General features: G+C 47.5%; 1 protein-coding gene across 1 annotated transcript in view; it reads left to right on the forward strand.

Moving 5' to 3' along the window:
• The window catches only part of TXLNG (taxilin gamma), a 44987-nt gene extending 19275 nt beyond the window's left edge, over nucleotides 1-25712 (forward strand). Inside the window, exons 2-10 of the mRNA XM_004597507.2 lie at nucleotides 2572-2872; nucleotides 5837-5928; nucleotides 13088-13258; nucleotides 14544-14738; nucleotides 15598-15717; nucleotides 18230-18304; nucleotides 22246-22338; nucleotides 24654-24749; nucleotides 25470-25712. Coding sequence (XP_004597564.2) covers nucleotides 2572-2872; nucleotides 5837-5928; nucleotides 13088-13258; nucleotides 14544-14738; nucleotides 15598-15717; nucleotides 18230-18304; nucleotides 22246-22338; nucleotides 24654-24749; nucleotides 25470-25712 — 1386 coding nt within the window. The remainder of the gene's footprint in view (nucleotides 1-2571; nucleotides 2873-5836; nucleotides 5929-13087; nucleotides 13259-14543; nucleotides 14739-15597; nucleotides 15718-18229; nucleotides 18305-22245; nucleotides 22339-24653; nucleotides 24750-25469) is intronic.
• Nucleotides 25713-26024: the final 312 nt, after the last annotated feature.

The raw sequence follows: 26024 nt of genomic DNA on the forward strand, positions 1-26024 counted from the left end.
AGAGAGGAAGATCTTCGTCTGCTGGTTCACTCCCTAAGTGGCTGCAACAGCTGAAGCTGAGCCAATCTAAAGCCAGAAGCCTGGAGCTTCTTCTGGGTCTCCCACACATTGTACAGTCCCAAGGCTTTGGGCCGTCCTCGACTGCTTTCTCAGGCCACAAGCAGGGAGCTGGATGGGAAGTGGGGCTGCCGGGATTAGAACCAGCGCCCATAAGGGATCCCGGGGCATTCAAGGCGAGGACTTTAACCACTACACTATTGTGCCAGGCCCATGTCATTGCTTTTTAATAGATTTTAAGAAATTGGCAGTTTACACATATGTATGTCATAAAAAGCAACATATCGTTACTCTTTCTCCTTAGAGGACCTGTTTTTTTTATTATTATTTATTATTTTTACTTCATTAATTACATTGTATTATGTGACACAGTTTCATAGGTACTTGGGTTCTCCCCACCCCTTCCCAAACCCTCCCACCATGGTGGATTCCTCCACCTTGTTGCATAACCACAGTTCAAGTTCAGTTGAGATTCCCCCATTGCAAGCATATACCAAACATAGAGTCCAGCATCTTGTTGTCCAGTCAAGTTCAACGGCTTCTTAGGTATACCCTCTCTGGTCTGAAGGCAGAGCCAGCAGAGTATCATCCCGATCAATTAAAAGCTCCAGCATACCATCGGCAAAAATTTACATCATTATGGAATTAATTGACATAGTAATGAGTAACCAATATGTTAAAAGTAAATGCGAGTTCCTAGCCACCTTCTGTGACCACCTCACTTACATTTCAATTTTAGTTTATACACAACATGTAACAGACTTGTTTTTGAACTTTGTGTCTAGATGTTTTCCTGAAGTAGGTCCTGCTGTGGCAGCGTCCCCACAACATTGTCTGTGAGATCCCTCCGTTTTGCTGCGTTGTGGACAGTGTGAAGCAGAGTGCAGTGTATTGTTGCTAGGCTGATGGAAGCTGTGAGTTGACGCCATTTGGGAGGGCTCTTACACGTAGTGCTGCTTTACTCATTCTTGGTTGTTGGGTACAGATATACAGATAGGGTGACATTCTGCAAGTAGGGTTGACTGGGTTAAGAGATGGCTAATGCTAGGGAATGTTTCAAAGCAGCCAGTTTGTTCTTCCAAAAGCATAATAGTTGATTTCTCTCGCAGTCCGTAAGTTCTCTTTCTCACTGCATCGTATCTCCAGCCCGCTCTACTTTGATGCCTTATGTTTAGTGCTTTCGTTGGGTCCCACGCTTACTGGCAATAACTTCCCTCTGTTCTCACTAGCCTTTGGTAGCTTTTGTCTACTTGTGGTAAGAGGGCAGGAGACACCTCCCCTCAGCAGTATTCTTCAGAAAAAGAAGTCTTTGGTACAGGGCAGAAATGTGCAGAATTTACATTTGTACCCTGTCACAATCCCGAGAAGTGTTCACCAGGTGACAAACCTCATCTGACACAGACGAGGAACAGTGTGATGGCGTGGAGTGAAATGGCTGAGTCCAGAATAAGATACTGCAAGAGAGGCCTCTGTATGTTCGTGATAATTAGGTCAGTAATCGCTGCTCAGGGGACAGTCTCACAATTTCAGGGGTTTAACGTGAGAGGAGTTTATTTCCTGTTCCCCTGTATGGGTTTTCTTTGTAGGTAGGAGGGCTTGATTGTACGTGGGATTTTGGGATACAGACTACTTAACATCTTTTGGCTGTTCTATTGCTTAGGGTCTTGGAGACCTCTGCATTCACCCAGCGTTGGGAAGAGGTGATAGAGAAAGAATGTATACTTCTAAGAATAAAGCTCTTGTCTGCTCACACTCCCTTGCTGGGAACTTCACAAGGGGGTGGGAAATGGCGTTTCTGGTTGGGTGCTTGTGCCCAGGCCAGCCCCACAGGCTGTTGGAGGAGTTAGCTTTGGCTGAGTGGGTAGCTAGCCAGCTCTGCTGTACCAGCTCCTTGAAGATGAGAGTAATTAATGCCTGTTGGATTGGAACAGCTTATTAGCTTCTGTTAAGGTGCTCATTATTGTTATTACTTTGATTTATAGAATTTTTAAAACATGTAAAAGATTTTTTTATCTAAAAGGCAGAGAGAGATGTTTCATCTTCTGGTTACTCCCCGAATGGCCTGTAGCAACCAACCGAGGTGTCGCCCGCTGCCTCCCAGGCCATGTATAAACAAGAAGCTGGTTTTTGTGGCAGAGCCAGGACTGAAACTCAGGCTTTCTAATAGGGGACATGGGCATCTCAGACGAGGGCTTGGCCACTGTGCCAATCCTCCAGGTACTAATTATTCTAAGTGCTGAACTTTGACAAGGAAGTCAGTTTAGATTTATGACTAACTGGGAGTTCTTGCCTGCTTTGTGCTACTTAGTTCTAGGATTTGTTCTAACTTTGATTTTCTTATTCTTTATAGTTAGACCACCTCCCAGTGAAACTTAGAAACTACCATCTCCACATCATTGTGCAAGCTGCTGAGGAAGAAAAAAGCTGCACGCTGTGGCATGCCGGTGGTTGGCCAGTGATTAGATTGGATTTAACCCCTTCTCCCATCTTTTTGCTCCTTCCCCTTCCCTCTAGTTTGAAATTGGCACAATGGAAGAAGCTGGAATCTGTGGGCTAGGGGTGAAAGCAGCTGTGTTGTGTAACTCTCAGTCAAATGTTCTTCAACATCAAGACTCACATTGTGGTGGCACAACTAAGAAGCATTCATTGGACGCGGATGAAGGCAGTGACTTTGTAACAAAGAACAGGAGTTTGGTGGGCACAGCCTATTGCGCACAAGAGCCGAGAGAGGACATTCCTGGGCGAGAAGCGCGAACAGACCCCCCTGACGGTCAGCAGGATTCAGAGTGCAGCAGGAGCACAGAGAAAACCTTAGGTAATGACACTTCTCCGCAGTTGGGTGTTTTCATGCACTGCTCTTTTTTCCTCCTGTCTCCCGTGGCACAGCGGTCAGCAGCATAGCCAGGTCCGAGGTGCCTGCAGCACACCTGTGCTCTGCCGAGGCCCGCCCGCTGTCTTCTGAAGCTCTGTGCAGGAGGCGAGCGCAGCAGAGCACCAAGCGTAGTCATATGTCTCAGGAACTAAGAACTGGCTTTCTAGAAAACATATGGGTCCAGCTTGACAGAAGTGGTTTTTGACTTGCCTTGAATGCATCTTTAATGCAGTCTGACTGAAAAAAAAAAAAGGGAGACTGTATGTGTATTTGAGCACTCAGTTAGCAGTAGTGTTCTCTCCAGTCGACACGGTGGCCAAGCCTGGCCGTGCAGGGCGTGTTTCACTTCTCTAGCTATAGTAACGCAGTTTCCGACGTAGATCTCCTCAGTGAAATTTGAATCTTCCTTTCCCTTTTAAGAGACTGATTCACTGGAAAGGCAGAGTTAGAGATCCTTCATCTGCTGGTTCATTCCCCACTTGGTTGCAGTGGCTGGGGCTGGGCCCGGCAGAAGCTAGCAGCCTGCAGTTTCCTTTGAGTCTCCTATGTGCAGGGGCCTGAGGGCTTGGGCCACTTCCCATTGCTTTCCCAGGTGCATTAGCAGGGAGCTGCATCCAGACTAGAGCAGCCAGGACTCAAGGCAGCACTGAGAGCGGATGCCAGTGTCAGGTAGCGACTTAACCCGCTATGCCACGATGCTGGCCCCCTGATCCACTTTTATTTTATCCTTACTAAAAGCTAAAAGTCCTCTTGAGTTTTTAATACTTATTATATCTAAGATTTACAGGTTTCATTTGCATGGTTTTCTATATGACTGTAAATTGGGATTATCCTTATTAAATCTATTTTCATCTACCCTGGAAAAGGTAAAACTGTATACAAGCATGAAAAAAAGCAATTCCAATTCCTTATGAGCAAGACAGATTTCTTCAAAACCAGTATTCTCAATTTTGTGTAAAGTATAATCTCCAGAAGCTTTATACCTGTTATAAGACCAAAGCAGTTCTATCTCTAGGAATATACCCAAGAGAATGAAAAATCTACAGAGGCGCTTATGCACAGATATTGAGATGTTCCTAGCAGCATTATGAATAACAGTTGAAGTTTTAAGACTACACAAATATCCTCCAACTGATGAATGGATAAGTAAAATGCCTGTCCATAGGATGGAATATTACTGAGCCATGATAATGAATGCACCATCGGTACATCCCATGTGGATGAGCCTTGAAAATACTTTACAAAGTGAAATAAACTACATGTAAAACATCACATGTTGTGTGATTCTATTCATATTAAATGTCCAGAATTGGCAAATCCCAGAAGATAGTGTATTTGTGGTTGCCAGAGCTAGGGAGAATGTGGGAATATGCATTGTTTTGGTTGTAATGAAAATGTTCTAGAATTAGATATTGGTGGTTGCACAATCTTGTGAATATATTAAATTGTACATATACTTTAAAAGAAATTTTATGCTGAGTGGATTCTATCAAAAACAGGATGGTATTTGAATGTTAAGAATTGTCCTAAAATTGTAAAGCATAGTTCTTTCTGCTCATATTCAATTATCGTATTTAATTACCTCCTAAACTTCTTATTAACCTTGCACTAAATGACAGCAGATTTTGTTACGTAAAATTTTAGGTGGATAAAAATGTAACTGCTTTTAAAAACATTTTTACTTTATTTGAAAGATAGAGATGTCCTATTGTTGGTTCACTCCTCAAGTGCCTGGAACAGCCATGGCTAGGTCAGGCCAAGCAGAGCCAAGAGCCTGGAACTCAGTCCAAGTCTCCCAGGGGCATAGTGTGCCAGGAAGCCAGCAGCCCGATTCCCCACCTCCTGCCTCCCAGGCTACATAGCAGCAGGAAGTGAACCCCATACTGTGATATGGGCTATATGGGATGCCAAATGACAAGTTTTCTTTTTCTTTTGAAAGATTGATTTATGTGAAAGAGTTACAGAGGGAAAGGAAGAGAGAGAGATCTGCTGGTTCACTCCATAGATGGCTGCACAGACCAGGGTTGGGCCAGAAGCTTCTGGATCTCCCATGTACTTGGACCATCTTCTGCTTTTCTAGAATTGGGTCAGAAGTGAAGCAGCCAGCACAGATCCATTGCCCATATGGGATGCCAGCATCTCAGTCAGCGGCTTTACCAGCATGCCACTTCACTTGCCTGTCAAGTGCCATCTTAGCAGCTTAAACCAAAAAAATACTAGTTTTTTGAAGTCAGCCTGCTTCCCTACCCATAGCAGTCGGTATACCAGATAGCAAGGTCAGTTTTTAAGATATATATTTTAATATCACGTGTATAAAAGTGAACAATTCAAAAACTAAAAATGATGTTTGCCAATTGGCTTAATAAGGCAAATGTTCTGACTTACTTGGAATACCATTTGTCCCCCCGTCTCAGCCACCTGCTTCTCCCTGCTGCCAAACTCCTTAAAAAAACTGTTGAAGCTCTTTTCTCCAAGGCCAGAGCTGTCTTGTCATCCTTTATTTGTACTGACCTTGGTTAACCAATGGAACGTGCTCAGTAAGTCATGTTGTTGAAATGGCACAGAGGAAGAGGCAGTGTGTATTACCGACTGAAGCTCCTTTGAACTTGGTTAGGAGGAAGCCTTTAGGCATTTTCTCTGCCCTTTCTAACTTGCCCTTTGTCCTCACTTGGAGAGTTCTTATAAACAGCTAGCAGTGGTAGGATGCCGAAATTCGGGGAGGGGCTGGGAAAAGGAAGGAGACACACTCAGTCGGAAGTTAAAAACAGCTTTCTTAAGTGAATTGGTAAATCTTATTTCTAGTTATAAGTTATTTTGCTTTGGATATCAGAACATGGGAAATGTTAGTCAAAGTCACAGGTTAGATTTGATCTTCTGGGACTTATTTCTTATCTTGTTAATCATTAGGAAAAGAAGTTTTATTACTGATGCAAGCCCTAAACACCCTTTCAACCCCAGAGGAGAAGCTGGCAGCTCTCTGTAAGAAATATGCTGATCTTGTGAGTATAAATCAAGGGCACAAGGACGTTGTCAAATACAGCAGAGTGTGTGTGTGCTTGAGAAACGTTTAACATACAGGTTTGATACAGCTTTCAATGTAAAATTATATTTGATTCCAAAATTGAATGGTTGATTTTGATTTCTTTGGGGCTTTTGGCAGTTGCGTACTTGTATTTTCCGAGATTATATGCAGTGAACCTTATAATACTAAGGCGTGACATAGATTGTCTAAACTCAGTTGTGAATTCTAAGTGAGCCTTTTCACCGCTGTGTTCTGATGGTAGATGTCAGTGGGGGATAGTAGTTCCTGTACTTAACAGATCAAAACTGAAAGCATTTTGATTGAAATTGTTAGATGAAATAGTCTATTAAAATAGTATTTACTATTTTAGAAAATATTGTTTTACATCTACTATGTGCCAAGCATGCTTTCCTGCATCTTCCAGAGAGTTTGTTCTGGGCCTGTGTTAGTTCAAGTAGTGTGAATTGTCAACCTGGGAGCCCTGGCACCCCATTTAAGCTGAAGAGTGGGAAAATCCTAGAACTTTTTGCATGAAAGGTTGAGGGGAACTTACAGAATAAGTGGCTGTAACTACTGCCGTCTGTGACATACTTGGGCAAAGTGTTGTTGCTTGTGTTTTTGTCTGTTATTTATTTTATTGGAAAGGCAGATATACAGAGAGAAGGAGATACAGAAAGATCTTCCATTTAGTGGTTCACTCCCCAAGAAGCTGCAATGGCCAGTCCTGAGCCAATCCAAAGCCAGGAGCCAGGAGCCAAGAGCTTCCTCCGGATCTCCCACATGGGTGCAGGTCCCAAGGCTTTGGGCCGTCCTTGACTGCTTTCCCAGGCCACAAGCAGGGAGCTGGATGGGAAGTGGGGCTGCCGGGACACGAACTGCTGTCCATTTGGGATCCCAGCACTTACAAAGCAAGGATTGAGCCACTGAGCCATCGTGCTGGGCCCCTGGGTCTGCATTTTGCCAAGCTTCATTTAGTGATGTTGCCAATCCTTGGACACTACTTTTAGTGGCAAGGATGTAGAGTGTTTGTTGCTTTTAATTTGTGTGTGTGTGTGAGAGAGAGAGAGAGAGTGCGCGCGTGCGTGAGCAGGCATGGTGATGAATAGTCTCCGTGATGTAGTTTTGTACTGAACGTATGAGAAATGGAGCATGTACTATTTTCTGAAAGTGTTTTAGTTTTATTTCTTTAAGCAACACTTCGTTTAAAACATGGCAAATAGGTTATTAAGCTGTGAGAACATTCAGGGAATAGCCTTTTCAAAAATTTGTCCCAAAATTTCTCTTCTGCCTTCACTATCTTTAGCTGCCCTTTTGTGATATTGTCACCTTACATCTGGGGACTTGTGCGGAGCGGGTGGGATGGAGTTGTGTGTGTTGTAGTTGGGGCAGTCCCTGTGGTTGTCACATTAAACAGGTGCTATGGGCCCGTCACAGTGTGGTATTTTGCCATTAGGTGTGGATACTCTTAACATCATTAAGCACTGTATAAGACTGTTCTTTCCCCTTCTGTAGTCAGTGTGTGGAGCTTATTATAGTGCAATGTAAATCATTATTAAAGCTTTATTTTTTAAAGCTTTATTTTTATTGGAAAAGCAGATTTTTAAAAAAGATTTATTTCGGGCCCGGTGGCGTGGCCTAGCGGCTAAAGTCCTCGCCTTGAAAGCCCCGGGATCCCATATGGGCGCCGGTTCTAATCCCGGCAGCTCCACTTCCCATCCAGCTCCCTGCTTGTGGCCTGGGAAAGCAGGAGAGGACGGCCCAATGCATTGGGACACTGCACCCGCGTGGGAGACCCGGAAGAGGTTCCAGGTTCCCGGCTTTGGATCGGTGTGCATCGGCCCATTGCGGCTCACTTGGGGAGTGAATCATCGGACGGAAGATATTCCTCTCTGTCTCTCCTCTGTGTATATCTGGCTGTAATAAAATGAATAAATCTTTAAAAAAAAAAAAAGATTTATTTCTTTTTATTGGAAAGGCAGGTATACAGAGAGGAGGAGGGGAGAGAGAGGAAGATCTTCCTTCTGTGGTTCACTCCCCAAGTGACTGCAATGGCCGGAGCTAAGCTGATTCGAAGCCAAGAGCTCTTCCAGGTCTCCCACGCGGGTGCAGGGTCCCAAGGCTTTGGGCCTTCCTCGACAGCTTTCCCAGGCCACAGGCAGGGAGCTGGATAGGAAGTGGAGCTGCCGGGATTAGAACCAGCATGTGTGTGGGATCCCAGCACTTACAGGGGAGGATTAGTCAATTCAGCCATCATGCCAGCCCTGTAATGTGTAAATCTGTTTGAATAATGTGAATATCTGGGTAGATACTGTCTTTTTAAAAAGATTTATTTTATTTCTGTTTGAAAGATACAGAGGTCTGCTAGTTCCCCTCCCCAAATGACTTACGGCCCAAGCTGAGCGCATCTGAAGCAAGGAGCCAGGAGCCAGAAAGCTTCTTCCAGGTCTTTCATGTGGGTAGAGGGTCCCAAGGCTTTGGGCCGTCCTCTAGTGCTGTTCCCAGGCTGTAGGCAGGGAGCTGGATGGGAAGTGCAGCAGCCGGGACCTGAACCTGCGCACACACACGGGATGCTGGTTTTGCATTGGAGGATTAGGTTACTATGCCATGGCTCTGGACTTTATATCCTTGTCTTTTTGTCAGAAATGTCTTGTGAATTCTGTGCTCTTTATAATTCTTAGGTTCATCTTAGTTCCTGGCAATGAGAGTTGTGGGGACAACATTTAGGATTTTATAGAATCTGTGGAAGGGTTGGGGTGTGTGATTTGGATTGTCGTTCTTATGACAGAGTGGAACTTAGGAAGTGATTAAGCTTACAGGGAAAAATCAGCCTTGCTAAATGCAGTTAGCATTTCCAAATAGATTAAAAACTTAATGGTCAAAAATTAAACTTTAAAAATCTTAGATTGTTTAGATGTATTAATGATTGCTTACAGTATCAGAAGTACTACCAAAGATCGAATTAATTGGCGTTATTGAATAAATTAAGAATCCTCTTCATCAGAAGTAAAGCAAGAAGATACTGTAACCTGGTGGGGCGCACCTCCAGCAAGTGTAACCGACAAATCTAGTATCAAGAATAGCTATTATTTTTTAAAAAGATTGATTGAGTTGAATGACAGACTGACAGATAAAGACATCTTCCATCATCTGCTTTTCTCCCCAAGTAACTGTGACATTGAGGTTGGAGCCAGGCCACGGCCAGGAGCAGCCAGGCAGATGCTCTGGGCTCTCCGTGGGGGCTGGGCCCCAGGTGTTGGGCCAGCTGTGGCTGTCTGCTCCAGGAGCAGTCACAGGAAGTGTGATCAGAAGTGGGGGTGGCAGGATTCAGACTGGCACTCTCGGAGGGGGGTGTTGCGAGCTACATTTATCTATTTTTATTTGAAAGACAAATTTTTTTTTAAAGATTTATTTCTTTTTTTATTACAAAGTCAGATATACAGAGAGGAGAGACAGAGAGGAAGATCTTCCGTCCTATGATTCACTCCCCAAGTGACCGCAACGACCGGTTCTGCGCCGATCTGAAGCCGGGAACCAGGAACCTGTTCCTGGTCTCCCACACGGGTGCAGGGTCCCAATGCATTGGGCTGTCCTTTTCCCAGGCCACAAGCAGGGAGCTGGATGGGAAGTGGAGCTGCCGGGATTAGAACCGGCGCCCATATGGGATCCCAGGGCATTCAAGGCGAGGACTTTAGCCGCTAGGCCACGCCGCCGGGCCCCTTGAAAGACAAATTTTTACAGAGGAAGAAGGAGAGGAGGCGTCCTCTGGAGCCTCATTTGCATGCGCAGCGTTGTTGCAGGGTGACAACAACTAGAGCATAAGCAGACCGTAAGCAGAGAGCTGGATTGGAAGTGGAACAGCTGGGACATGTACTGGTGCCCATATGCGATGTTGGCAGTTGCAGGTAGATGATTGGCTTACTACTATACTGCAATGCTGGGCCTATTGCAAGTTGCATCTTTTTTTTTTTTTTTTTTTTTTTTAAAGATTTTATTGTTATTGGAAAGCCGGATATACAGAGAGGAGGAGAGACAGAGAGGAAGATCTTCCATCCGATGCTTCACTCCCCAAGTGAGCCGCAATGGCCGGTACGCGCCAAACCGATGCCGGGAACCAGGAACCTCTTCCAGGTCTCCCACGCGGGTGCAGGGTCCCAAAGCTTTGGGCCGTCCTCTCCTGCTTTCCCAGGCCACAAGCAGGGAGCTGGATGGGAAGTGGAGCTGCCGGGACCAGAACCGGTGCCCACATGGGCTCCCGGGGCTTTCAAGGCGAGGACTTTAGCCGCTAGGCCACGCCGCCGGGCCCTGCAAGTTGCATCTTAACCCACTTTGCCACAGTGGTGTACCAAAGCATCAAGAATACATGAAGGGTATCAACAAATGAATAATAATAATAAAAAAAACCAAATAACTCAGTGGAAAGCTGAGCAAGAGACATGAAAGAGGCATTTTGTAGATGCGGAAAAACAAGGGTACAGAGATCTCCTGACATACAGGCCCGTAAACACAGAGTGAGATTTTGTGAAATAAGATTATTAGGGACATGAAAATCATAACCGCAGCGAGTTTTTGTCCACTGTAGTGGCGTGAATTAGGAAATCTGCTTATCCTATATTTTGGAGAATAAGTGGCTCTATGCAATCTCTGCATTGCTGCTGAGAATATAAATTTGCCAGCCACTTTGGAAAATAGTTTATGGAGTCATTTGAAATTGGACCTGCAGAAATCATTGCCCAGTGCAATCCAACTGTTTGTAACCAGGAAGAAATTTTTAAAAAAATTTTTATTTTGTATTTTTGAATTTTATGGTACAATTTCGTACACTGGGATTCCCTCCCAAACTCCCACTCCCTGAGAAATTTTTTAACATATGTACCAGGAAACACAAGTGAGAATGTTCATAACTGTGTAACAACCAAACTTAGAGCCCTCCCAAGTGGTGAGCGACCTGAGACTGGATTAGTGACGTGTGTGAAGACAGTGATATGCTCTGTGGCTCTAGGCCGAATCAGCTGGCATCTGATTTTGTATTACCCTTAAGCTAAGACGTGGGTTTTAACATTTGTTTTTTTTTTCTTTAAACGCAAACTCAAGATAAATTTAATTGGAGAAAACGTTCATTAACAATAAACAATAAAATTAATGCTTACCATTCTTTAAATGTCATATACATTATTAATATGTGCCGTGTATTTCCAATTAACTCCATTCTTAGGCTCAATTTAAGAAAAACAATTTTAACAGCTTTTACACAAAAAATACTTCACTAAGAAAGTGGATAAACTACACAAAAACAGTATAAGTATAGTGTGCCTAGCAAGATAGCTTTAAGTGTCTATGTATGGCTGGGTTTTAACTTTTAAATAAATGTTTCTTAAATAATACGTAACAAAGACCAAATGTGATATGATACCTTTATCCACAATCCAACAATGCACGTGAGTCCTAGCAATATATTTATTGATATTTATCTTTTTTTATTGAAAAGGCAGATTTACAGATAGAAGGAGATAACCCCAAGGTCTTGGGCCACGTCTCGGCTGCTTTCCCAGGCCACAGGCAGGGAGCCAGATGCGAAGTGAAGCAGCCGGGACACGAACCGGTGCCATATAGGCTTCTGGAGCATGCAAGGCGAGGACTTAGTCATTGAGCTATTGCACTGGGCCCAAGTCCTAGCAATATAATGGAGGGTTGCCATTGTTCAGGGTGGAAACTGTTAGCCAGATCTGGCTGTTTCTGTTTAAATTAATGTAAATTAAAGTAAAAAACAAAATCCTTCTGTTTTCATTAGCCAAAGGTGGAAAAGCCAGACTACATACAGGTGAAATACAGTAACGTTAAAAGGAAGCAGAGGCAGTCCGGATGTGATCCTGAGAGCCAGGGCTAGCAGCTACTTGCTCACATGGAGGCTCAACCTTTTAAACTGTGCTGCCACCTGCTGTTCAAAGTCAGATTACAGCCCGATTATACAGAAAGTTCTTTACGAAATGCAGTGTATTTATTTTTATTTTGTTTTTAATATTGTTTACCTCGTTGAGAGATACACACGCCCATGTGGAACTCTGATTAGGTGGGGGAGGTTCAGAAGGCGTAGTTATTTTTAATCTCTTGCAAACATTGCTTGAAAGAATGCCTGATACTTTCATTGACCACAAGATGGCACTGTTGATCTTGACATTGTGACTCAGCATCATTTTTCTTGATCTGTGAAAGCCTTGTTGAAAGGTTAGTATGGCTGCCATCTTATCTGTTAGTGTTGATTTAACCTTGAAATAGACTCATTTGTTCCAAATGTAAAACTGCAGTCATAGAATAAAACCCTGTGAGTACGGCTAAGTTTTAAATTCTGATGTCTCTTTCAGTGCAGAAGCCTATGGGTGTTATTTTAGCAAAATGAAACTTCATGGTTTTGATTCCTAAAACATTACTGTTTGTTTAAATTAGAATTGGAGCACAAACACACCAAACCTGTATTGTGTGTTTGAATTTCAGCAGATAAAAGCAGGAACTACTAGATAGACGTTGACCCACCAAACAGCAATTCAGTCTATACCTGGCTTTACAGCTGAGTTAGCCTTGGCTTCAACATTATAGTCGGTCTTAACTGGAGCAGGACTTAGTTCAGAATACCTGGGTACCATTGTCAGTAGGCCTCGTGAAACTGCCTGGGCAGGCGTTACCCAGCTGAAGGGTATCATCAGGTCAGAAATAGAATTGTGGCTTGAAATTGAGGCCCACACGCTGCTGAGAGTGACCGTGTTGAGGCAGGCAAGGTGGTCGAGCGGAGGTGCCGGGCAGTGTGGGAGTCAGGCCTGCCGGTGACCGCGGCTGCTTTCTCTCAGTGCACCCCTCGCTGCGCAGGCATTATCCAGCCTGAGTAATGGAGTTGTTATTCAACATCTATCTGAAGGTTAAGAAAGAATATCAAGTCTTTTCTTCATTATCGCAAATTTACTTATTTTTCTGTCCCAACTGGAAGAGAGAAGGTTGATGGTGTGCTGTGGCATGAAATAATGTGAGTGAAGTATTACACTGCAGTTTCTGTTGTTTAAAAGTGTGTTTGACAGTTCTTAGTGTAATTGCTCCAGCCAGACCTGTAGGGTTTTTCTTCCTAAATAAAAAGTGCTTGTCAATTTTAGCTGGAGGAGAGCAGAACTGTTCAGAAGCAGATGAAGATCCTGCAGAAGAAGCAAGCCCAGATCGTGAAAGAGAAGGTTCACTTGCAAAGTGAGCACAGCAAGGCCATCTTGGCACGAAGCAAGCTGGAATCCCTGTGCAGGGAGCTCCAGCGCCACAACAAGAGCTTAAAGGTTAGTTGGCTCGGCTGTCTGTCTCGCAGGTGAGGCTTAACTGGTTTATAATCACCTTGGATGTGCTGGAAGTAAGTCCCTTCTCTTTTCGGAGACAGAATTACCAGCCACTCTGTTCTGCCTGGGCTGGTGGCTGATGTGAGGCCTTTGTAAATGGGAGGTGAAACTTGGTGTTTTATGCAGCAAAAGCCCTTGGGGTTACCTCAGACTTGGTCTCAGGGCCCGAGGGTGCTTAATGCGCACAGGGGGCATAGGAAGCCCCACGTCGCCAGTTGTCTGTTAGGAAGTGAGCTACTGGGAAGCGACCGAGTCAGGAGTCTGAGATCTTGCTGCATTACAGGCTGCACTGCGCGTGTCTCCTGGGCTAGCTGCAGCTGTTGGAGCACTGATATTTTGATTTTTTTAACTTTTAATTTACTTTTCAATTTTTACCTGCTTGAGAGAGACAGAGATGTTCCATCCAGATTCCCTCCTCAAATACCCGTAATAGCCAGGCAGCAGCCCAGAATCCCGTATGGGTCCCCTTTCCATAGGGGATCAGGACTTGGGTACCTGAGCTAGTGTCCACTGCTGCCGCCCATGTGCGCTAGCTATTTGAGAATAGCATTTACACCTTGGTTGCTTATAAAGGAGGGGGACCAGGGACCTGAAGATAAATTGTGCTGAGCAGGGGAGAAGGGAGGAAGAGCTGTCACTGGAAGGAATGTGCCAGAATGGCGGCCTTGTCCATGTGCAGGCTCCCCCCAAACCTTCGAGGCCATGGAGTCTTTGCCATTGAAGCTGTGAGTTTCCTTCTTTGTTTTTGAATCCTTAGATTTAGATCTTAAAGTTGGTGGTATTTTTTTCCCCAGTAGCAAATCAGTGTTTTAAGTGAAGCGGTAACTGTTCAGTCATGCAACGGTCCTTTGACAATTGTACCCCAGCAGGAGTTGCGAGCAAGCTTTCCGCAATAAAGATTTCATTTGTTCCTTGCCCTCTGGGGTATGAGAAGCGTGAGCCAGAATCCGCTAGCCAGGAGGGAGCTGCGCCGGGGGAGGCTCCGGCCTTGCGTTGTGCTGCAGTGCGTGTTGGATAACCATACGACTTCTGTAGTAGGAGAGTTTGTTTCTGTACCATTTTCTGCTTAGGCAGAGGTGCTTACCTTTAAATGAGAGCCTTTCAGTCCTAATAGGGGGAGAGGCAGCATTTGGGGCTGCAAGGAATGAATGGGTATTGCAGCAGCAGCAGCAGCTTTGCGAGGATCCTTGGGCCCAGATGATTAACAGAAATTGTTTTGGATGATAAGGATGAAAATGTGCAGCAGGCACGAGAGGAAGAAGAGCGGCGGAAAGAAGCAACTGCACATTTCCAGATAACCCTAAATGAAATCCAGGCGCAGCTGGAACAGCATGACGCCCACAACGCCAAGCTCCGCCAGGAGAACATTGAGCTGGGCGAAAAGCTGAAGAAGCTCATCGAACAGTACGCGCTGAGGGAAGAGGTACCCGTGTTTGGTTTGCAGGAGCAAAAACATCACCCCTCACCAGGAGAGGCAGACCGCTGTGAGGCGGTGTGTAGGGCATGCATGGGGAACACGGTCCCAGGGAGTCGGTGATGCCCTGAAAATGTGCTGTCCCTCAGCTGTGTGATGCCCACTGCAGCTCAGCAGGTCGTTAATGGGGATTTTATACTATTAGGAGAAAAGAGCCGCTTCTTCGTAGCACGCACAGCCGTGTGAAGCTCAGAGTTGACTGGAGGGGCCCATTGCTGCTGCACTTGCTCTTTGGCCTCCAGTTCAGACTTGAGTGTATTGTTTTACAGAATTTTCTATCTGGAAGAGTTCTCTTTCTACAGCTGACAAATGATGTTCTGATGACTTTGTTGCTCATACATAGCCAGTTAACAGTTTGGTTTGGAAATGCCAGTAGGCTTTTAGTAAATGCTTGATGTGTATCAGGCACTAGGTACTTTATGCAGTTTAACCTCTGTTTGCGTTACAAGCCTGCGGGGTAGATGTGGCCGTGCCGTGGCACGAATGGGAACACTGGCCTGGGTTTGACCAGCTCTGTCACCTTGTTGCCAGCTGAGAGATTTGGGAAAATTTAATGGAGAGATTAAAGAAACAAGCGGTGGCTAGTGTGTGAGTTTACTGGTTGGCTCTCCTGGTCCACCTGTGCGTTTGAGTAAGCGCAGACTGGGGACGCAGGAGGCCCTGCTCCTACGGAGGGCTGACTGGGTGCCCCTTCCCCGAGCGGGGCCGGGCAGCGTGCCCTCTGCTGAGCAGGCCTTGTGCTTGCTGCCGCTGCTTCCCGAACTGCTCCTAATTCCCGAGCTGACTAAAGGTGGTGCTTTCCCCACAGCATATCGATAAGGTTTTCAAGCACAAGGAACTGCAGCAACAGCTCGTGGACGCCAAACTGCAGCAGACAACACAGCTAATAAAAGAGGCTGACGAAAAGCATCAGAGAGAGAGAGAGTTTGTAAGTTCTGTTCCTTAGGGTGATTACCACAGTTGTAACCAAAGCCATTTAAAACATGCAAGTTTGTTCTAGTTTCCTTGTGATGCGGCGCACACGGCAGCTGGCTGCCCTGCTGGGGGTGGGTGTTGGAAAGCATTCAGCTGTTGGGTTTGAATTTTTTTATTCAAAAGCAATTTGGAGGGATTAAACAAATTCCTAGAAAGACCTGTACTTATTCTGTACTTAGAATACTTTTCTTGGGAAATGATCATCTAGTTCAAGAATTAGTAAGGGTTTAGCGCATCGAGCCTAGCGGTTCAGTTGAACAGCAAGCTCACCGGAGGGCTCCCATGCACAGTTACTCACATTTTGCCCTTAAACAACAACTTGGAACTAGGGAAACCATTTGTTTTCTTACTCTGGCGTCGTTCGTCCTTGGCTAAAATACTACCAGAGCTCCAGACGCTCCGGGCTGGGCATGGCGGCCCCGGTGCGCGCGCAGCCTGTATTGCCTGTCGGGCTTGCATACAGTGCAGTCCCCCCGGGCACGTTTGTTGAAGACGTGCAAGTTCAGCTCTGTGTTCTTAGTCAAAGAAATAATTAATGTGCAGGTGACGCTCCGGCGGCCTGCACCCTCCCTGGTGGCCATAGTAGCAGAGTCTGCTCCTTCGACTCGCTGCCTGCTCCTGCTCAGAACAAGGTCTCCTGAGCGGAGGACTAGCCAGTTTTCTTTTAAAAAGTATTTTGTAAAAGATTTTTTTATTTGAAAGGCAGAGTTAGAAAGAGGAGGCAGAGGAGAACTTCTGTCCGCTGGTTTACTGCCCAAATAGCTGTAATGACTGGTCCTAGTCCCAGAGCCTGGAGCTTCTACTGGGTCTCCCACGTGAGTGTCGGGGCGCAAGGACCAGGGCTACCTCCCACTGCCATCCCAGGCCCATCCGCAGCCATGACGTTAGCTGGCACCTGTATGTGATGCTGGCGCCACTGCACTGACCCCAAGATGGCTTTTAATAGCCAGATCTTTGCATAGGGACAAACAGCGGCGCCCAGTGGTTAAATGAGGATATGGCTCTGTTTTTCCAAAGTTGAGGGCTACGTTTTATACACACCAGTCCACGTGTGTTACTGCACATCCGATTCTGGGATTCTTTGAACTATGTGCAGCAATTACTTCAGAGACAAAATGTCAAAGGTGCCTACTATACAAATTTGCCACAGATTTTTTTAAAGCCTTGAGTAGATAAATTAGAAGCTCCTAACTTGTCTCTCCTGCTTTTCAAAAAAATTATTTTTACTTGGAAAGAAGAGAGACAGGGAGATTTTCCATCTGCCCATTCATTCAAATGGCCACAGTGGCTGGAGCTGAGCTGATCCGGAGCCAGAAGGCAGGAGCTTCTTCCGGGTCTCCCATGTGACTGCAGGGTCCCAAGGCTTTGGGCCATTCCTGACTGCTTTCCCAGGCCACAAGCTGGATGGAAAGTGGAACAGCCAGGACTAGAACCAGCCCCCATTTGGAATGGCAGGTGCTGGAAGCAGAGAATTAACCTATTGTCCTCCCTTGCTTTTTAAAAATTTGAGAGAGTTAGAGTGAGAGAGGAAGACACACAAAGAGATGATTTTCGTCTGCTGGTTTCCTCTGCACTGGGTGCAACAGCCAGGGCTGGGCCAGGCTGCAGGTGCAGTTCCATGCAGGTTCCTGGGTGGGGGCAGTGCTCCAACACTTGGTTTCCGCTGCTTTCCCAGGCGTGTTAGTTGCATCTGAAGTGCAGCAGCTGGGATTTGAACTGGCCCCAGAATGGCTGTGCTTCGCACCATACGTTTGTTTGTTTGTTTGTTTGTTTGAAGATTTATTTATTTTTATTGCAAAATCAGATATAGAGAGGAGGTGAGACAGAGAGGAAGATCTTCTGCCCGATGATTCACTCCCCAAGTGAGTGCAGTGGCCGGTGCTGAGCTGATCAGAAGCCAGGAGCCAGGAACTTCCTCCAGGTCTCCCACGCGGGTGCAGGGTCCCAAGGCTTTGGGCCGTCCTCTACTGCTTTCCCAGGCCACAGGCAGGGAGCTGGATGGGAAGTGGAGCAGCCGGGATTAGAACTGGCACCCATATGGGATCTTGGGGCGTTAAGGCGAGGACTTTCGCTGCTAGGCCACCGCACTGGGCCTGCACCGTACATTTTGATCTTGTCTCACCTTTTGAGAATAGAGGGTCTCCCACTCGGATAAACAAGATTCCAGTCTTGTTAATCTGCTGGCTACCTGACAAGTATTTTCATCTGAAACACTACTTAATCCTGAGTTTTTTAAATTCTTATAGTCCTTCAAGGTACTTAGTTTCAGCTTGAACAGTGGAAGATTATTGTTCCATTCCTAAATGTTAATCAGTATTAGAAGGTCGCTGAAACAAGCGGTTGATGGGATTTTGTCTATGGACCAGTGGTTCCTGCTACGGGAGGATGAGGCCTTACTGTGGTCATTTGAGTTACTCGTTTTGTAACTGCTATGAGTATTTTGCCAGAATGTTTCTGTTTTCTAGTTGTTAAAAGAAGCAACAGAATCAAGACACAAATATGAACAAATGAAACAGCAAGAAGTACAACTAAAACAGCAGGTAACTTCACAGCAGGGCATAGAATTCATAGGAAAAAGTTATGTTTTTTTTTTATGGCTACACTTGGGAGCTCCTCCCAGATGGGCTTGTGTGTTCCCAAGCTGGTGAAAGCCGAGCGCAGAGGTCGGTGACACAGTGGGATGGCTGGTCACCCTGTCTTCAATGCCTGCCTTTCCAGGATTCCCAATACTTGTTCCCTTTGCCAGTCGCCTTTCTGCCCAGCAAAGCGAGAGTGAACATGTGCACACTGCAATTCTTTTGTGTCTTATAAAATGCTCAAGAACCCAAGGTGGACTTTGTTGATAAACAAAGCGACATTTTTTTTTTATGGTTGGCTGTGGTATCTATTAGCTTTATAATTGTGTGCTTTGAGCACCTAACCTCTTTTTTTCCTAATTTGAAAGGCAGAGTTAAACAGAGAGAAGGAGGGCGGGAGGCAGAGAACCCCTCCCAGCTGCTGAAACAGCTGAAGCCAGGAGCTTCTTTCGGGTCTTCCTTGTGGTGACAGGGACCCAAGCACATGGGCCACCGTCAGATGCTTCTCCCAGGCTATCAGCAGAGCTTAACTGAAGTGGGGCAGTCAGGTCTCCAGCTTATGCCCATATGACACACTGGCGTTGCATGTGGCAGCTTTACTTGCAGTGCCACCACCCTACCTCTGTTTCAGTCCAGACCCCATCTGTGTGTCCAGTTGCATTCTGTATCCCATGGGATGAGAGTAGCAGGTCCCATCTCCTTAGCCAAAGGAAAAAGTAGATGGGAAAGAATGTCGCTGTCTCCTGAGAGGTGAACTTCTGTGTTTACATCTGTAATCACCCTTAGCAGTCAACTACATTGCATGTGTTACCTTCCGAAGTTTAGCATGTGTTTGCTTCATTTGTACAGACACTGAAGCAGGTAGAAAGTCCCTGCTCCATATTAGCAATGCGCTGGTCCTGCCTGTGTCTCTTCACTTCAGGAACAGTTCACAGAGTGGTGCTGTTACTGCCTGTAAAGCTAGCCTACCAGCAGAAACTCCAGAGGCAGCAGCTGGCAGAGGCCTGGGGCACATGGAAGACCCGAGCCCTTCCCAATCCTGTATGTTCACTTGGCTGTAGAGAGCTGCACACATGCATGGGTCGGGGTCCCCTCTGGTGCCGTAGGTCACTGCACGGCCTTGGACCAAAGCCACAGGCCGACTCCGATTCTCTCAAGTTGTGCCACTGTGATTGCGTTCTGTCATGTGTGCAAGCTGTTCTTCGTAAAGATGTGTTTGTTTGAAAGACAGAGTTACAGTGAGGACCAGACCGAGAGATCTGCTACTCCCCGGATGACTGCAACAGCAACTTCCTCCAGGATTTTTTTTTTTTAAAGATTTTATTATTATTGGAAAGCCGGATATACAGAGAGGAGGAGAGACAGAGAGGAAGATCTTCCATCCGATGTTTCACTCCCCAAGTGAGCCGCAACGGGCTGGTACGCGCCAATCCGATCCCGGGTCTCCCACGCGGGTGCAGGGTCCCAATGCATTGGGCCGTCCTCGACTGTCTTCCCAGGCCACAAGCAGGGAGCTGGATGGGAAGTGGAGCTGCCGGGATTAGAACCGGCGCCCATATGGGATCCCGGGGCGTTCAAGGTGAGGACTTTAGCCACTAGGCCACGCCGCCGGGCCCTTCCTCCAGGTTTTGCATGTGGGTTCAGGAGCCAAACATTTGGGTCCTTTGCTGCTTTCCAGGCACATTTGCAGGGTGTTGGATCAGAAGGGAGCAGCCAGATTCCAGCTGGTGCCCACATGCAAAGTCGTTGCCAGTGTGCCAGCCCCTAGATAGAGAGGTCTTTTTTTTTTTTTTTTTTAAGTTTTATTTTATTTTCATTACAAAGTCAGATATACTGAGAGGAGGAGAGATAGAGAGGAAGTGGAGCTGCCGGGATTAGAACCAGCGGCCATATGGGAACAAGGCGAGGACCTTAGCCACCAGGCCACGCCACCAAGCCCGTGCCAGCCCCTAGAATAGTTTCCAACAATTTATTTTCTAAATACATTTGGGGGACAGAAAAAGACCTCCCATCAACTGAATTAGTCCCATAAACGTCAACAGTGGTCACAACTGGTCAAGGCTGGAGACAAGGTAGGGTGGCAGAGCCCCGTGCTTGAGCTGTCCCTGCTGCCTGAGCCCTGGGGCGCTCTGGAATCGGGGTGCTGAAATGGAGGCTTTTAGTCAGCTCAGCCATGTAACCACACACCCAGCCTGAACATTTTTTTTTAAAAAAGATTGATTTATTTATCCAAAAGGTGGTTCCTTAGAAAGATGGAGAGAGCTAGTGATCTTGCATCCGCTGCTTCATTCCCGAATGGGGCAGAGGGTGGAGTTCACCCCAGATGAAGCCCGTAGTTCGAACTGAAACCAGGTCTCCCACATGGGCGCAGGGGCGCATCTTCTGCTCCTTTCCCGGGGGGTAGTAGCAAGGAGCTGGATGCCAACTTTGCCAGCCAGTACTTCAGCCAGCCCCTACCCTAAAGCTTCTTCCCATTTTCCGTGAGCCTTTCTGATGCACGTTTAAATTCTCTGATTCTTCTCCCTTAATCTCTTTGCCTTGGTGCTGCTAGGCATACTTATGTAAATGCAAAGCAGTGGTGAGTGCATTCAGGGAGAATAGGTCCAGCTCATGGCAGTACAGTGAGCTGCCCGAGACACACGCCTCGGGAGGCAGCTGTCTGCCGGCCAGCAGTGCTCGGGAGCCACTCGGGAGCCACTCGGCCCGGCTGCCGGCTGCACTGCTCGGGGGCGGCTCTCGGCTTACACGTCCGCACCAAGGCTGGCTGCCTGCTCTGTGCCGAGGCCCAGGCCCTCCTCTCTCCGTGCATGCTTTGGCTGCCTCCTCGCTTGCAGTCAGCTTCTGCCTTGTCTCCAGCAGTGCCCCCAGCTCCTGTCACCTGATGCCTGTCCCAGGCCAGGTCTCGGCCCATCGTGCCTCATGCTGCTGCTGGCTAGTCTTACCCAGCACTGTGGCTGCTGCTCGTCTTGTTCTTCTCCGCCTCTCTTCCGTGTTTGTGGGATATTGGTTAAACACTTGATTGCTCCTTCTGCATCACAGCAGTGTTAGTCCCTGAGAGGCTCCCTCCTGGAATGAAATGGACGCCTGCCCTGGAGGCCTGGCTCAGGCTGAGCCACAGGAAGCGGCCCCTTGTCTCTTGCCCCCGTACCCGTGCCTTTCTGGTCATTTGCCTCATTGGTTAGCATGTTTTCCTCATCTTGAATAAAAATTCCTTAAAAGTAGAAGGTTGAAAAAAAGGGTTTCCTACCTCTTCAAAGCATTTATTTTATCATCTACTGGGAAGGGTGGTTAACGGGGTGGAGGGAGAGAGAGAGGCTTTGCATACTCGCCCCCAGTTCCCCAGTAGCCAGGGCCAGGTGAGGCCAGAGCCAGGAGGCAGGCAGTCCTGGCTGGAGCCCTCTGCGTTGTCTCCCCATGCACTCTGCTGCAGCGTCAGGGGAAGTCCAGCAGCTGCGCCTCGCAGCCCCATGATGATGGCTTAGCTGCTTGGGCCACCATGTCCACCTCGTAACATTTTCAGCCTTTTTCTGTTTCCCCAGTGAAACCAGTTCTTCGCTGCTGCACTCATCTTTCTGCCTATGCCAAGGCAACATGGCCTTGCTGTGCAGGTGGCAATCCAAAAGCACATTCCTTCCCCAAGGACAGCGTCAGATAACTGTGAGAAGGCCGCTTCCCTGGCCGGCACAGGGGTGTGGAGTGCATGGCAACACCGCGTTCCATAGACTGTTCTAGATGATGGTGGAGGCGAGTTGTGACATGTCACCCTGGCTTGGTGTGACGTCCACTATGATACACAAGCACTGGTGTGCATATGCTTTCTGTCATGACTTAATTACATTCACTTAAGTTTGGGCATTTGAATTATTTACCTGGAACTTAGAATATTTCATACTTTTTTTTTGTAGCTTTCTCTTTATATGGATAAGTTTGAAGAATTCCAGACTACGATGGCAAAAAGTAATGAACTGTTCACAACCTTCAGGCAGGAAATGGAAAAGGTATTTGCATGCTTTTAGGAAAATGTTACGTAAAAGGAAACTTCTCCAAGAACCTGTTTTCAGCATGATTGTTAACAGTTGACCGCTCTCCGTGCCTGGAGCTTGCAGTGACACTGCTCTGCCACTTTGTCCCCCCGTGCTCCTAGTGGCCCGTGGTCGCTGCTCAGTGGGTTACAGATGTAGCGGTGGGGCTGGCTCTTGTCGCTGCGTCTGGGCGGTAGAGCTGGTTGCAGAGATGGCTAGATGTTGCTGTTTCTGCCTTTCTATGATTTTTTTCTCTGACTTTTGCTCCTACCAAATTCTTTCCCGCAACCACACCAAGTCTTTGGCTTCTGCTTCATTCTCTTGCCGAAATTAAAGGGACGCAACATCTGGCATAGCCGACAAAGAACCAAAATATATTATACTATCCATAGATTTTAAATGTTTTACTTCCTGTCTTCCATTAAAAAGGTGGGGAGGGGAGTTAAGATGGTGTTGGCTCAGAGGCAAGGCCAGTAGTGCCTGGCACTGGGTAAGTGTCCAGCAGCTGTCACGCCGGTGTGGCCATAGACCACCTTTCTGTGCCCTTGTTAAACACAGTAAGAACACACTGGCCCTTCAGGACACAGGAGTTGCAGTAGTGCTTGGCATTGTATTATCATATCCCCACTTAGCATGCTGAATGGTGCTCAGGTTACCAGCTTCAGGTATTTTTAGATCTAGCAGTCTGGAGAATTCCATGAGCAGCGGATCAGTGCTGCCTGTCTGGCCTTTCAGTGGAAGCTTCAATTGAGGGACAGCGTCACGCACAGCTGCAGGGTTCCTAGCGCATGCGCAGAGTGGAGCGCGAGTGTGTTCTGGACAGTCCCAGCGTGCCGTCTGGCTGCGGGATCTGCGACTGGAATGCGTGCCGCGTTGGTGCCATGGCTGCAGAGATTGTCCCCAGTTCTGGCCATGGCCTTCAGCCCACAGCCCCTGTGTTAGTGTGGCAGGTGATTACCTAAGGCATGGGGCATGGGCCTGGCTGTGGAGCAGAGCTAGCGTGCAGTCAAAGCAGAAATAGGAATAGAGAACATAGCTAACTGATGCTATACCTAAAGCTCACCACACATTTTTTTTTAAAGATTTATTTATTTTTATTGGAAAGGTGGATGTACAGAGGAGGAGAGACAGAGAGGAAGATCTTCCGTCCGATGATTCACTCCCCAAGTGAGCCGCAATGGCCGGTGCGCGCCGATCAAGAGCCAGGAGCCAGGAACCTCTTCCGGGTCTCCCACACGGGTGCAGTGTCCCAATGCATTGGGCCGTCCTCGACTGCTTTCCCAGGCCACAAGCAGGGAGCTGGATGGGAAGTGGGGCTGCCAGGATTAGAACAGGCGCCCATATGGGATCCCGGGGCTTTCAAGGCGAGGACTTTAGCTGCTAGGCCACGCCGCCGGGCCCCCACCACACATTTTCTAGAAAGGAAGTTCTGGTAGCATAGATTTGCAGGTGCCCTCCTGATTCTTTCTTTTTTTTAAAGTTTTTTTTTTTATTATTATTATTACAAAGTCAGATATACAGAGAGGAGGAGAGACAGAGAGGAAGATCTTCCGACCGATGATTCACTCCCCAAGCGAGCTGCAACGGCCGGTACTGCGCCGATCCGATGCTGGGAACCAGGAACCTCTTCCAGGTCTCCCACACGGGTGCAGGGTCCCAAGGCTTTGGGCTGTCCTCGACTGCTTTCCCAGGCCACAAGCAGGGAGGGAGCTGGATGGGAAGTGGAGCTGCCGGGATTAGACCCAGCGCCCATATGGGATCCTGATGCGTTCAAGGCGAGGACTTTCACTGCCAGGCCCCCTCCTGATTCTTGGACCCATGTTCGTGTGCGTTGTGGGATGAGCAGAGCATGCAGGCTGATTTTAGTATTTTCAGCGGAGCCTTTGGGCAGCTTGCCTTTAGTTTGGAAACCATGTGGCTTCAGGGCATGGAGAAGCGGCAGTTCTTAGTCTTCAAGAATATGAGGAGGGAGTTGAATGTCCAGAAACCTCACGGGCACTTCTGCACATAACATGGGAAGAAGGCTCTGGCCATGCCCGTGGGCCTGCCAGCTGCCCTCCAGCCGTGGTGGAATTGGCAGTGACATGGCTGGTGGCTCCCTCTTTGTGCTGCTACCTGAGATGACGACACTTGTCTCATGTGACTGCCCTGCGCGTGGCAGAGAGCACGCACGCTGCCGTGGAGATGGACGCGGCCGTCAGTCACTGCAGACAGCGCTGGGCAATGGAGGGACTGCACACCTTTTTGAGAAACAAGTGCAGGACTTGAATTTGCAATGTGTTGATTCACAGATGACAAAGAAAATTAAAAAACTGGAAAAAGAAACAATAATATGGCGTACCAAGTGGGAAAACAACAATAAAGCACTTCTGCAAATGGCCGAGGAGGTGAGTTGGTTTCCTGCAACTCAGTCCTGTGACTGTCCTGAGGACGCGTGCAGGTCCAGGCTGGGCTGGGCAGAGGGTAGGGGTGGCCAGGGAGAGCCGCTCAGGCGGACATGCCAGGTGTGAGCTGGGCAGGCAGGCAGTCACCATCAGAGCTCACCAGCAGGCAACTGGGCTACCTTCAGTTTTTTGGAGAGACAGAGATGTTCCATCCGGTGGTTTCACTCCCCAAGTGACCACACGGCCGGAGATGAGCCGATCTGAAGCCAGGAGCTTCCTCCAGGTCTCCCACACGGGTGCAGGGTCCCAAGGCTTTGGGCCGTCCTCGACTGCTTTCCCAGGCCACAAGCAGGGAGCTGGATGGGAAGTGGAGCTGCCGGGATTAGACCCAGTGCCCATATGGGATCCCGGCGCGGTCAAGATGAGGACTAACCGCTATGCAATAGCGCCGGGCCCAAAACATTTTTAAAAAGTGGAGTCGCTAGGACTTGAATCAGCATGTCTGTATGGGACACAAGCATTCCTGGCATCGCAAGCTGCCCTGCCATGATGGCAGGCTGAATTTGTTTAAGAAGCATGACCAAGAGAAAACTTGTTCTTTCATCCTAGAACAGCCACTCAGTGTACTGTGTGTGTGCAGTGACGCCAAGAAAACATATCTAGTAGCTATTGAATATGCAAAAACTTATCATTTCATGAGGTGAATCTTTTCTTTTGCAACAGAAAACTGTCAGAGATAAAGAATACAAGGCCTTTCAGATAAAACTGGACCGGTTAGAGAAGCTGTGCAGGGCTCTCGAGACGGAGAGGGACGAGCTCAGCGAGACGGTGGAGGTGCTGACGGGCCGCGTCTCCGGCAGAGCGGCCGCCGGGGACTCGGCCGTGCCCGCCCGGGCGCTGCGGCTGGAGGCCAGGCCGGGGGCAGCGGGCAGCGCTGCGCACCAGCCCCCCAGGCCGGCCCACTAGCAGCCAGGCTCAGCCCTGGGTGAAGAGCTCTATTTTGTGTATCACTTTCTCTGTTGGTAGTAACTATTGGTTTTGTGGTGAAAATTTTCTTACTTTTTCTACCATATCTGTATTTTCTTAGAACTACTGGACTGACGTGGTACAGGAGGCTGATTAGCAGTTCTGGATAGTTTTAATCACTTCTTTCCCTCAATTGTGTTGCACAGCCACCTCACCTCTCCCTGGAATGCATGTACCCATTGCCATGTCCTTTCCTGCTCTGCGTGCTCAACATAGGGCCAATTGTCACAAGCGCATTTTGTTCTAATAATG

Source organism: Ochotona princeps, chromosome X (assembly GCF_030435755.1).
Source record: "Ochotona princeps isolate mOchPri1 chromosome X, mOchPri1.hap1, whole genome shotgun sequence".
NCBI classification, from domain to species: Eukaryota; Metazoa; Chordata; class Mammalia; order Lagomorpha; family Ochotonidae; genus Ochotona; species Ochotona princeps.